Raw genomic sequence first — 14013 nt, forward strand, 5'->3', positions numbered from 1 at the left:
AGTAACCCTTCTGTACATAAAAGCAATGTAGATATGAATAAAACGGGTGCGTAATCAGAATATATTCAGAAAATACATAGGAATAACTGAAGTATACATGGAAATAAAACTGAAGTTTGTCATATTTCATTAAAACAGACTGAAATAATCTGAATATAGATTGTAATACAATGGTGTAATCCAAATATAACGAGGAATAATCAGAATATAGATCAGAAAAGTTAAAAATAAAGTGGAATAACTGGAATAAACACCTAAATATAGATCAGAATAATCACAATATAGATCAGAATAATCACAATATAGAGGAATAAATGGAATATAGAGAGGAATAAGAGGAATAATCTACTATAGCAAGGAGTAAAGCTGCTGCTGGTGTGTGTGTGTGTGTGTGTGTGTGTGTGTGTGACTCACGTGTGATGTAGAGTGTGAGGTAGACTCCAGCGCTCGCAGCAGCCAGACAGAAGCGCATGGCGATGAAGAGCGGCGGTGACGGAGAAACACACACACACACTCCAAACACCACAGCCAGGGTGAGAGACGCCAGCAGAGACCGGTGTCTGCCCAGCCTGAACACACACACAGAGAGAGAGAGAGACACACACACACACAGGTCAGAGCAGCACTACACTCACAGACAGCAGTATTTTTTATTTCAGTAAACGAAAATGTGTTTGACCAACAGCTTTAGTTTGAGTTTTGGTTTACTATAATAATGTAGCAATAAACTAGGCCTGGAAAATGCCATGACTTTTCCAGGTTTTCCATGACCGTATGAACCCTGAGTGAAGAGTGTCTCACCGGTCAGACGTGTAGCCCAGACACAGACAGCCCGTCAGGGTCCCCAGAATGAAGCAAACCTCCTCTACTGGAACCAGCCAGTACCGCGAACACACCAGATCCCACTGACAGAGACAGGAAGTCAAACAAAACACACCGGACGTCACTCCATGTTCATTTTTAATTAATTAATCTGGAACAAACACATTATTTATACACATATATACTCATTTAACAACACACATAATTTGCAAATAATATTGCTGCATATATATAAAATAAACACGCGCACACATATCTTATGTCAAAACAGACTTGCAATTAATCACGACTAATCTTTGCCCAGCAATTGGGTTTTAACCCAACACTGACTGTGTTTATGTTGCATGAACCCGCAGAGTCACATGACCAACAGCATCTGAATGTGAGCAAACCAGTCCTTCAGCACATATGAGCAGACGTCAGGGTGGAGAAGCACAAAACATCATCTAAATATAAACCCATCCAGAATCACAACCTCCAGTAAATCCACACTGACAGAGTTCAGACTCCGACTTCAGAGACACCGAGCAAACATTAGTTAAAGATCAACTCTACAGTAGAGGAGTGAATACTGTCTGCATACCAATAACCCATCATCAGCTGCTGTTAGTGTTTAACGAACACAGATTCAGAGCAAATACATTCTATATTGCCATAATCACATACTGAATGCTCCTTAGTGCAAGAAATAACATTATAGTTAAAGACTAGATTACAACTCACTATTCTATCAAAAATGTGTATGCTGAATAGAATAAAGCCTTCAGTCTTATACAACAGTGCTGCGCTGCATTTCAGCCTTTATAGCAACCGTCTGCATGTGCTGTATTCTGATTATTACGCAACAACATGCGAAACATAACGTTAGACACAAAACAATGCTCTGAGCGATAATAGTTCATGAACTCTAAACCCAAAGCTGACAGGATGAAAACAGCTGATGGAGTATACACTAACCTGCGCAATATTCAGACACTAGACTGAGACAAACAGTCAAAAACACAACAGAAACTAAAACAGCTGATGGATTATACACTAACCTGCACATTATTCAGACACTAGATGGAGACAGTCAAAAACACAACAGACACTAAAACAGCTGATGGAGTATACACTAACCTGCGCAATATTCAGACTCTACATGGAGACAAACAGTCAAAAACACAAAGCTGACAGACACTAAAACAGCTGATGGAGTATACACTAACCTGCGCAATATTCAGACACTAGATGGGCCAGATGGTAAAAAACACAAAGCTGACAGAAACAGCTGATGGAGTATACACTAACCTGTGCATTATTCAGACACTAGATGGAGACAAACAGTCTAAAACACAAAGCTGACAGAAACAGCTGATGGAGTATACACTAACCTGCACAATATTCAGACACTAGATGGAGACAAACAGTCAAAAACACAACAGAAACTAAAACAGCTGATGGAGTATACACTAACCTGCACATTATTCAGACACTAGATGGAGACAAACAGTCAAAAACACAAAGCTGACAGACACTAAAACAGCTGATGGAGTATACACTAACCTGCGCAATATTCAGACTCTACATGGAGACAAACAGTCAAAAACACAAAGCTGACAGACACTAAAACAGCTGATGGAGTATACACTAACCTGCGCAATATTCAGACACTAGATGGGCCAGATGGTAAAAAACACAAAGCTGACAGAAACAGCTGATGGAGTATACACTAACCTGTGCATTATTCAGACACTAGATGGAGACAAACAGTCTAAAACACAAAGCTGACAGAAACAGCTGATGGAGTATACACTAACCTGCACAATATTCAGACACTAGATGGAGACAAACAGTCAAAAACACAACAGAAACTAAAACAGCTGATGGAGTATACACTAACCTGCACATTATTCAGACACTAGATGGAGACAAACAGTCAAAAACACAAAGCTGACAGACACTAAAACAGCTGATGGAGTATACACTAACCTGCGCAATATTCAGACTCTAGATGGAGACAAACAGTCAAAAACACAAAGCTGACAGACACTAAAACAGCTGATGGAGTATACACTAACCTGCGCAATATTCAGACACTAGATGGGCCAGATGGTAAAAAACACAAAGCTGACAGAAACAGCTGATGGAGTATACACTAACCCGCGCATTATTCATACACTAGATGGAGCCAAACAGTCAAAAACACAAAGCTGACAGAAACAGCTGATGGAGTATACACTAACCTGTGCATTATTCAGACACTAGACGGAAACAAACAGTCTAAAACACAAAGCTGACAGAAACAGCTGATGGAGTATACACTAACCCGCGCATTATTCATACACTAGATGGAGCCAAACAGTCAAAAACACAAAGCTGACAGACACTTAAACAGCTGATGGAGTATACACTAACCCGCACATTATTCAGACACTAGATGGCACTAAAAAGACAAATACGCAGAGCTGACAGAAACTAAAACAGCTGATGGAGTATACACTAACCTGCAAAATTATTCAGACATTAGATGGTGTCAAACAAACAGTCGTGACAGACGAGTAAATATATGAATTGGTACGAGTTGGTGATTCTCAGTTCCTAAATGAGATTTAGTGTTATTCAGCGGTTGTTACACGTGAATTACATACCTTAAAATGCCATGACAGACCAATCAGAATAGAGTATTCCAGAAAGTCATGTACATAAATCAGCGTAAAAGCTTCAGCAACTATTTGCAAAAAATGAAATGTGACACCATCATAATCCGGCTCACCTCTGTGACGATGTTATTGGCCAGTCCTTCAGTGACAGTGAAGTTGAATCCAGCATCGCAGTCCCTCACGCCCGTCTGTGTTCCGTTAATGAAGATGTACTGCCTGCACTCGGGCTGATCCTGCACCCGTCTGGAAGAGTTGGTCAGCTTTAGAGCAGGCGCTGGGCCGGGCAGACGACAGCGGAAAGGAGAAGCCAGAGTCAGCAGCGGGTCGGACGACAGCAGGAATGCCAGGAACAGATTGGGCAGGACGGAGAGAGCGATGAGCAGACGCTGCTTCTTACGGCCCAGAGCCAGGATCATCACCTCTCCTGTGGGTACACATTCACAGGCTAAATAACTCAAATAAATCATTGACTTCTGCTATCTTTTGCTGCTGGAGATACTGTTGCCCTGAAAAAACCTAAATAAAATAGTCGTAAAAAGCTAATTAAAAAATATTTGCATATACCATAAGACTGGTAAACGGAAAATTGTAGTGGTTTTAAAACCTTCACTTTTCCAAACCGTATACCGTAAAACCGGTTATTGTCCCATGCCTACTTAAAACTGGACTGGTCACCGGCCCATGCCAACTTGAAACTGGTTATCGTCCCTCGTCGACTTGAAACCAGTTAAGTGTCCCATGTCTACTTAAAACTGGACTGGTTATTGTCCCTTGCCTACTTGAAACTGGTTATCATCCCATGCCTACTTAAAAATGGTTATTGTCTCATGCCTGCTTAAAATTGGACTGGTTACCATCCCACATCTAATGGGGTATCTTTCCATGCCTACTTGAAACCAGTTATCATCCCATGCTTACTTGAAACCGGTTACCGTCCCATGCCTACTTTAAAACAGTTATCGTCCCATGCCTACTTGAAACTGGTTATCGTCTTATCACTACTTAAAACTGGTTATCATTCCATGTCTACTTGAAACCAGTAACTGTCCCATGACTACTGTTTGTTGTCACATGCCTACTTGAAACTGGACCGGTTATTGTCCCATGCCTACTTGAAACAAGTTATTGTCCCATGCCTACTTGAAACAGATTATAGCCCTATGCCTACCAGAAACCAATAATTGTCCCATGCCTATTTGAAAACCAGTTAGTGTCCTATGCCTAATTAAAACTGGACTGGTTATCATTCAATGTCTTTTTAAAATTAGTTATCATCCCAAGTCTACATGAAACCAGTTACCATCCAATGCCTACTAGAAAGCAATTATAGTCACGTGCCTATTTGAAACCAGTTACTGTCCCATGCCTACTTGAATCTAGTTATCATCCTACGTTTACTTGAAAGCAGTTATTGCTTACTTACCCATGCTTACTTAAATCTGGTTGTTGTCCCACGCCTACTTAAACCTGGACTGGTTGTCATCCCATGCCTGGTTATCGTCCAAGACATCTACTTGAAACCAGTTATCGCCCCATGTCTACTTGAAACTGGTTATCTTCTTATGCTTACATGAAACTGGTTATCGTCCCACGTCTACTTGAAACCAATCACAGTCACATGCCTATTTAAAACCAGTTATTGTCCCATGCCTACTTGAATCTAGTTATCATCCCACATTTACTTGAAACCAGTTATTGTCCCATGCCTACTTGAATCTGGTTGTTGTCACATGACTACTTGAAACTGGACTGGTTATTGTCCCACGCCTACTTAAGACTGGACAGGTTGTCGTCCCATGCCTACTTGAAACTGGTTATCTTCTTATGCCTACTTGTAACTGGTTATCGTCACACATCTACTTGAAACCAATTATAGTCGCATGCCTATTTGAAAGCAGTTACTGTCCCATGCCTACTTGAATCTAGTTATCATTCCACGTTTACTTGAAAGCAGTTACCGTCCCATGCCTAATTAAATCTGGTTGTTGCCACATGGCTACTTGAAACTGGACTGGTTATTGTCCCACGCCTACTTAAAACTGGTTAGCGTCCCATGTCTACTTGAAAGCAACTATTATTCCATGCCTACTTGAAACTGGTGATCGTCCCACGTCTACATGAAACCAATTATTGTCACATGCCTACTTGAAACTGGTCATCATCCCACGTTTACTTGAAAGCAGTTACCGTCTCATACCTACTTAAAACTGGCTGTTGTTACATGACTACTTGAAACTGGACTGGTTATCGTCCCACGCCTACTTAGAACAGGTAAGTGTCCCATGTCTACTTAAAACTGAACAGGTTATCATCCCATGCCTCCTTAAAACTGGTTATCGTCCCATGCATACTTAAAACTGGACTGGTTATTGTCCCATGCCTGCTTGAACTGGTTATCATCCTATGCCTACTTGAAACCGGTTATGGTGCCATGCCTACCTGTGGGCGGCAGAGCGGGTGGCAGCGGCAGACTGGACGGGGCAGGAGACGAGGGCGTCGGGGAGGACGGCAGAGATGGAGGAGGTGGAGGACATGGAGAAGGAGATGCCAGCGGAGACGACATGATGGAGAGAAGAAAGAGAGAGAGAGAGAAAGATAGACTGTGTGTGTCTGTGTCTCTCGCTCTCTCTCTTCCTCACACTGAAGAACACAGACAACCTGCAAAGACATGCAAACACATTGCTGGATCAGATGGATAGATTAGTTATGGCCTGTAAGAGACTTATTATGACCTGTGAGAGACTAGTTATGACCTGTGGGAGACTAATTATGACCTGTGAGAGACTAGTTATGGCCTGTGAGAGACTAGTTATGGCCTGTGAGAGACTAGTTATGTAAGAGACTAGTTATGACCTGTGGGAGACTAGTTATGTAAGAGACTAGTTATGACCTGTGGGAGACTAGTTATGGCCTGTGAGAGACTAGTTATGTGAGACTAGTTATGGCCTGTGAGAGACTAGTTATGACCTGTGGGAGAGTAGTTATGGCCTGTGAGATACTAGTTATGTGAGAGACTAGTTATGGCCTGTGAGAGACTAGTTATGACCTTTGAGAGACTAGTTATGGCCTGTGGGAGACTAGTTATGTGAGAGACTAGTTATGACCTGTGGGAGACTAATTATGACCTGTGAGAGACTAGTTATGTGAGAGACTAGTTATGACCTGTGGGAGACAAGTTATGTGAGAGACTAGTTATGACCTGTGGGAGACTAATCATGACCTGTGAGAGACTAGTTATGGCCTGTGAGAGACTAGTTATGTGAGAGACTAGTTATGGCCTGTGAGAGACTAGTTAGGATCTGTGAGACTAGTTATAACCTGTGAGAGACTAGTTATGATCTGTGAGATTAGTTATGACCTGTGAGAGACTAGAGAGAATAGTTACGTGCTGTGAGAGACTAATTATGACCTGTGAGAGACTAGTTATGGCCTGTGAGAGCAGTTATGGCCTGTGAGAGACTGGTTATGACCTGTAAGAGACTAGTTATGATCTGTGAGACTAGTTATAACCTGTGAGAGACTAGAGAGAGTAGTTACGTGCTGTGAGAGACTAATTATGACCTGGAAGACTAGTTATGATCTGTGAGAGACTAGTTATTACCTGTGAGAGACTAGTTATGATCTGTGAGACTAGTTATGACCTTTGAGAGACTAGAGAGAGTAGTTACGTGCCGTGAGAGACTAATTTTGACCCATGAGACTAGTTATGACCTGTGACAGACTAGATAGACTAGTAATGCCTTGTGAGAGAATGGTTATGACCTGTGAGAGACTAGTTATGGCCCTCGGGAGACCAGTTATGTGCTGTGGGAGAGTAGAAATGCCCTGTGGGAGACTACTTATGCGCAGTGACAGACTAGTTATTACAGGTGAGAGACCAGTTAGAACCAGTTTGAGACTAGTTATGTGCTGTGACAGACTAGTTATAACCTGTGAGTGACTGGAGAGACTAGTTTTGTGCTGTGACAGATTAGTTATAAAAGATGAGAGACTAAATATGACCTGTGAGAGACTAGAGATAATAGTTATGTGCTGTGACAGACTAGTTATAACAGATGAGAGACTAGTTATGACCTGTGAGAGACTAGAGATAATAGTTATGTGCTGTGACAGACTAGTTTTAACTTGTAAGAGACTAGTTAAAACCAGTGAGAGACTAGTTAGAACTGGTGAGAGAATGGAGAGACTAGTTATGTGCTGTGACAGACTAGTTATAACCGGTGAGAGACTAGTTTTGTGCTGTCCCAGACTAGTTATAAACCGTGAGAGACCAGAGAGACTAGTCATGCTGTGACAGACTAGTTATAACCGGTGAGTGACTGGAGAGACTAGTTTTGTGCTGTCCCAGACTAGTTATAAACTGTGAGAGACCAGAGAGACTAGTCTTGCTGTGACAGACTAGTTATAACAGGTGAGAGACTGGGGAGAATATTTATGTGCTGTGACAGACTAGTTATAACCGGTGAGTGACTGGAGAGTCTAGTTTTGTGCTGTGACAGATTAGTTATACCAGGTGAGAGACTAGTTAAAACCTGTGAGAGACTGAAGAAATTAGCTATAACCTGTGAGAGACTAGTAATGTAACAGGTGTAGTAATGTAAGTTAGTTCTAGTAATTTAAGAGACTAAGAGAAAGTAGGAGGTAGTAACCTGGCCATAACTGAAATATATTGAAATGATGAAGAATGAAGATTACATTGTTTGAAATAAATCATTTGTTCTGTAATAGCGTGGTATACACTGTAAAACAATGATAGATAGATAGATAGATAGAGAGATAGATAGATAGATAGATAGATAGATAGATAGATAGATAGATAGATAGATAGAATAAAAGAATGCTATTCATAACGTGAAAAGGCAAAGGAATGAAGGCAAAGGTCTTAGAGTAAAGTGAACGGAGGAATGAAAGAACTGCAGGAATGTAAGTTACATAAGTGTGGATTTAGAGAGAAGTGAAATGCTGCTTTAATGAACTCCTAAAACACAAACGCAGATCTGACCTGATACGTAAGCAGATTTCAGTAAGCATCCTGGTATTAAAATAAAGCTTGTATTGGTGAATGATGAAGAATGGGCCTCACCTGCTCCTGCAGATCCAGATGAAGCTCTGCTCACATCAGATTTCCAGCACAAACACACACTGAAGATGAGGATGATGAAGATGCTGCTGCTGTTTTCTCGGCCCGTTCTGCGCGTTCACGGTTTCTCTACACAAACAAAAGCGCCTCTCGTTTCTGTGTTGTTGATCAGTTTTCCGCCGAACAACCGAACAAACGCGTTCACTGACGGTAAATAAAGCCTCAGTAATGACAGAGACGGTCATGGACGGAAGCAGATCCCGGCACAGAGACGCGGACAGGGCGGAAAAACTGGCACGACTGGCGGCGAGCGCCGGAAACATCGGGAACATTCGGAGAACTTCGGAAAGCTTTGAGAAGGCGCAGCTGCAGTGCAGAGTCTCGGCCACCAGAGAGAGACATTCAGCACTAAACAACAGACGTGCTCTGCATACTACATAACATACAGTATACACAAGGTACAGCACTGCATGAACGAAAATAAAATGTCACAAAAACAAAATATTAATCAGGCAAGTAGTGCAAAAGTCTCATTTTGATCATTATAATAATCATTATAGTACAATAGTACATCAATATAGCACAGTATATCATCAAAATAATTATACACAGGGATTAATAGTTTTAAACATCACACATAATTGCAATTTATAAAATTAGATTATTATAACATGATTTATGGGTGCATGCTTAAAATTTATATATATATATATATATATATATATATATATATATATATATATATATATATATATATATATATATATATATATATATATATATATATAATAATAATAATATACAGAATCAATTTGAATAAAACTTCAAGTCTAATGATAGTAATAATATTTGTTTTAATATAATATTACAATCGTGTTAAATAAAAAAACAACATCTAAAATGTAAAAAATATATATTAAGAATGTTATAATGTTATAAATATTTAAAATAAATGGATTTCAATAAAACTTCAAGCTTGCATAGTACTAATATTAATGTAGTATTATTTTTACATAATAAAATATAAATGTAAATATTTTAGAGTAAAACATGTATTCTAAAGGAAAATTATAATACAAATAGATTTTTAATACATTTATGATAAATTTAATTAAACCGTAAGCTCTTTGTTTAATACATTATAATTAAATATTAATATAACATCTTGATAATTTATAATGAATATTTAATAAAGGTATAAAAAATTAAAAATTTAAAAAGCAAAATTTCTCCACTTTGACAAATATTAATAAATGTACAGCATATTTAATACATGACAAATAACAGTTGTCAAAAAGGTCAATAATAAATAATATCTAATAAATAGTTTAATTAAATAATATAAAATAAATAAAACAATAATAAATAAAATGATAGAAATTAATAAATAAAATAATAGAAATAAAATAAAATATAAATACAATTATATATATATATATATATATATATATATATATATATATATATATATATATATATATTTATATATTTATATATATATATATATATATATATATATATATATATATATATATATATATTTATATATATATATATATATATATATATTTATATATATATATATATATATATATATATATATATATATATATATATTTATATATATATATATATATATTTATATATATATATATATATATATATATATATATATATATATATAATAAAAAACAATAGTCATGCATATATATATATATATATATATATATATATATATATATATATATATATATATATATATATATGTAATTCATACATATGATTATACATAATTAAAAAATAATAAATAGAAAAATTCATATTTAATTAAACGTAAATAATTAAATCTTACTGTCTAAAAAGCTGTTTTTGAATTTGACATTAAAATATGTTTAGTATTTAATATGCATAATTACACTAACACATTTAAAACTTAATATTTAAGTAATAAACAACATAATAAACATAAGATAGTGTTTATATTATTATAAACAACAACAATTTTATTAATAATCATTGCACATTTGTATTTACGTAATGATGATAATATTAATAATAATAATAATAAATACACAACTGTATTAACATAATATAATAATATTGTTATTAATAATAATTACACAATTCTATTTATATAATAATCATAATAATAATAATAAGAATAATAATACACAATTGTTTTTATATAATATAATAATAATAATAATTATTATTATTATTATTACACAATTGTATTTTTATATATATAATATGATAATAATATTATTATAATTACACAATTGTATTTATAAATAATATATTATTACAATAATTACACAATTGTATTTACATAATATAATAATAATTATATTATTAATAATTACACAATTGTATTTATATAATGATGATGATATTAATAACATTAATAATAATAATAAACACAATTGTTTTTTCATAATATAACGATATTAATAATTATAATTATAATGATTATAATAATTATAATTATAATAATTACAGAATTGTATTTACATAATATAATAACAACTAGTATCCTCATCCAGCACCAGTGGATAATAAATACACTATTTAGTAAATATTCAATTTAATGAAACATTAATAAAAACAGTCTAAAAAGCAGTGTTGTATTGCAGCGGAGGGTCAGGTGTGTGTGTTGCACCCGTCCTCCAGCACTGCATTGAGTAACAGAGGCTCAGTTTCCACACACACACACTCTTTCCTCACCCTGTGGCCAGATTTCAGGTCTGGGACCACAGATTACTCAAACACAAGCACACGGAGCAGAGCTTACAACACAAACATCAACAGTAGTGTGCATTAATGAAGGCCTGTGTTATCAGACTCCCTCATCTGTGTAGCGCCAATATAGATAAAGCATGAGCATCAGCGCTGGCAGGGGAAACACAGCAATGCTATCATGCTGAAACACCTCATTACAGCCGTTTGCTGGAGGAAAGAGCACCGCGCCGTTGTGTTGAGCAATTACAATCAATGCATGAGCAGAAAACGACAGATTAAACGCAGAAATCAGACACACTGAAGAGATGAGGGTGAAAACTGCAGATCAAACTGAGAAATCTGATGGAGAAACATGCGGAAAACACATACTGACAGGGTCAAGGAGAAATAGTTTGGGTCAAAAGAGCAAATATAAAAAAACAAAACAAAAAAAAAACAAGGAAAAACAAAGAAACAAGGGGCATAAGGGACAAAAAGTTGTCAAAAACTAAAATTCATAAATAATTAAATATTAATACATCTTAAGAATACAATTTTAATGACGTATAATAAAAATTACAGTACAAAATGAATAATTATTAACATTTAATACATGCATAATTATATGACTAACTAATTGAAGAAGCAATATTTGATTTATAAATAACATATTAAAGTATGTATAGTAATTACACAATTATATTTATATAATATAAAATAATGATGACAATTATGATGATAATAATAATATTTATAATAATTACACAATTGTATTTATATAATAACGATGACAATTATGAAATATATGCAATATTAGCAATAAATATTACAAAAAACAAAAATTAAACAATTATATTTATATAATAATGACACAACTAGGATAATAATAATAATAATAATAATATTAATAATAATAAATAAAATAATAATAACAACAGTAATAATAATAATAATCTTTATAATTACACAATTGTATTTACATAATATATTAATGTTAACTATTATGATGATGATAATAATAATAATAATAATAAAATTACACAATTGTATTTACATAATATAATAAAGTTGACAATTATGATAATAAGAACAACAACAACAATAATAATAATAAAATTCTGACAGGGTCAAGAATAAATGGTGGCTGTTTTGGAATAATAAAAGAATTTAAATTTGACTAATATACATGTATAACTTTTAATACATGCATAATTACATAAATAGCTAATTGAAAAAGTAATATTTGATTAATAAATAGCATAATAAATAGAAATAAAAATAGTATGTGATTATATTTATTATTATTAACATAAAATATAATAATTACACAATTGTATTTATAGAATATATGATAATAATAATAATAATAATAATAATAATAATAAAATTTATAATAATCACAGAATTGTATTTATAATAATGATGGCAGTTACGATGATAATAATAATAATAATAATAATAATAATAATAATAATTATTATTATTATTATTATTATACTAACAGAGTCATAAAAATGGTGGCTGTTTTGGAAAAATAATAATGTAAAATAACTAAAAAGTTTACAAGCAAACAAAGCATTTGGAAAAAAAATTTAAATATATATATTTTTTTACAATTTACAATATTAACAAATTTCAAAATAAAATTTAAATGACATATAATTATTGATTTTGAAATAAAATTGTAATAGAAGATGAATAAATGAACAATACGATGTTTAAAAACACTTTTACACTAAAATCTGATGGAGAAAGTGTGGAAAACTGGAAATGTTGGATGCTTTGGGTCAAAAGGTCAAAGATTTTACAAAGAAAGAGTTCAAACTGCTTTAGTGGTGTTGCACTGTAGCCTCATGGCTGGGTCAGTTGGCGTTTCTGTGTGGAGTTTGCATGTTCTCCCCCAGTCCAAACACATGCTATATGTGAATCGATGAACTAAATTGGCTGTGACCTTCGTCAGGGCACAGTGCTAACCACTGAGCCACTGCATCACCCCAAAAGGTCAAATATAAAAGAAAATAAATTTAAAAAGTTGAGCTTTCAAACTGGGGCAAATAAAGGACAAAAAAGGTTTTTGGATTTTTGTTTTTGTATAAAACTAATTATTATAGATGAATAAATCATGAAAACAGTTTAAAATGGTTTTACACTGAAATCTGGAGGAGAGAGGCTGAACAACTGCACATTCTGACAGGGTGAAGGAGAAATGCTGACGGTTTTGGGTCAAAAGGTCAAATATGAGCAGAGCAAAAATAAAAACACATAAAAAAAAAAAGTGTTAAATCAATAAATTAATTAACAAAATTATTAAATTAGGTTAAAATAAAATATATGCAATTTAAAAAAAAAAAAAAAAATATATATATATATATATATATATATATATATATAAACATCATCTGTGATTGTTACAGAAAAATTAAAAAATTAAAAACATATTACAAAAAACAGATGAACACATTATATTATGATACATTTCCTAGAAATGCGTTAAATTAATAAATTAATTTTAAAAGTTATCACATTTTGTTAAAATAAATAAAAACACCAAACGCCTCATCTGCAATCAATAAAAATAAAAACATTCATTCATTTTCTTGTCGGCTTAGTGCCTTTATTAATCCGGGGTCGCCACAGCGGAATGAACCACCAACTTATCCAGCAAGTTTTTACGCAGCGGATGCCCTTCCAGCTGCAACCCATCTCTGGGAAAAAAAATAAAACATGACAAAAAATATTATTTTATTTACA

The 14013-nt window shown here is 34.3% G+C and overlaps 2 protein-coding genes across 5 annotated transcripts in view; one reads left to right on the forward strand and one right to left on the reverse strand.

Moving 5' to 3' along the window:
* The window catches only part of slc22a17 (solute carrier family 22 member 17), a 28457-nt gene extending 19583 nt beyond the window's left edge, over positions 1-8874 (reverse strand). For all 4 annotated transcript variants that reach the window (XR_015525329.1, XR_015525331.1, XR_015525330.1 and 1 more), the window contains exons 1-5: positions 8548-8874; positions 5904-6122; positions 3578-3888; positions 802-905; positions 415-569 (exon numbers count right to left, since the gene is read on the reverse strand). Coding sequence is in view for 1 of the 4 variants with exons in the window: in XM_087310125.1 (XP_087166251.1) it covers positions 415-569; positions 802-905; positions 3578-3888; positions 5904-6027 (694 nt within the window). In the remaining 3 variants the exon portion in view is untranslated. The remainder of the gene's footprint in view (positions 1-414; positions 570-801; positions 906-3577; positions 3889-5903; positions 6123-8547) is intronic.
* The window catches only part of katnip (katanin interacting protein), a 1410884-nt gene that overhangs the window by 1280089 nt on the left and 116782 nt on the right, over positions 1-14013 (forward strand). The gene's annotated exons all lie outside the window — the stretch shown is intronic.

The sequence above is a fragment of the Danio rerio genome, chromosome 24, assembly GCF_052040795.2.
Source record: "Danio rerio strain M-AB ecotype USA chromosome 24, GRCz13ab, whole genome shotgun sequence".
NCBI classification, from domain to species: Eukaryota; Metazoa; Chordata; class Actinopteri; order Cypriniformes; family Danionidae; genus Danio; species Danio rerio.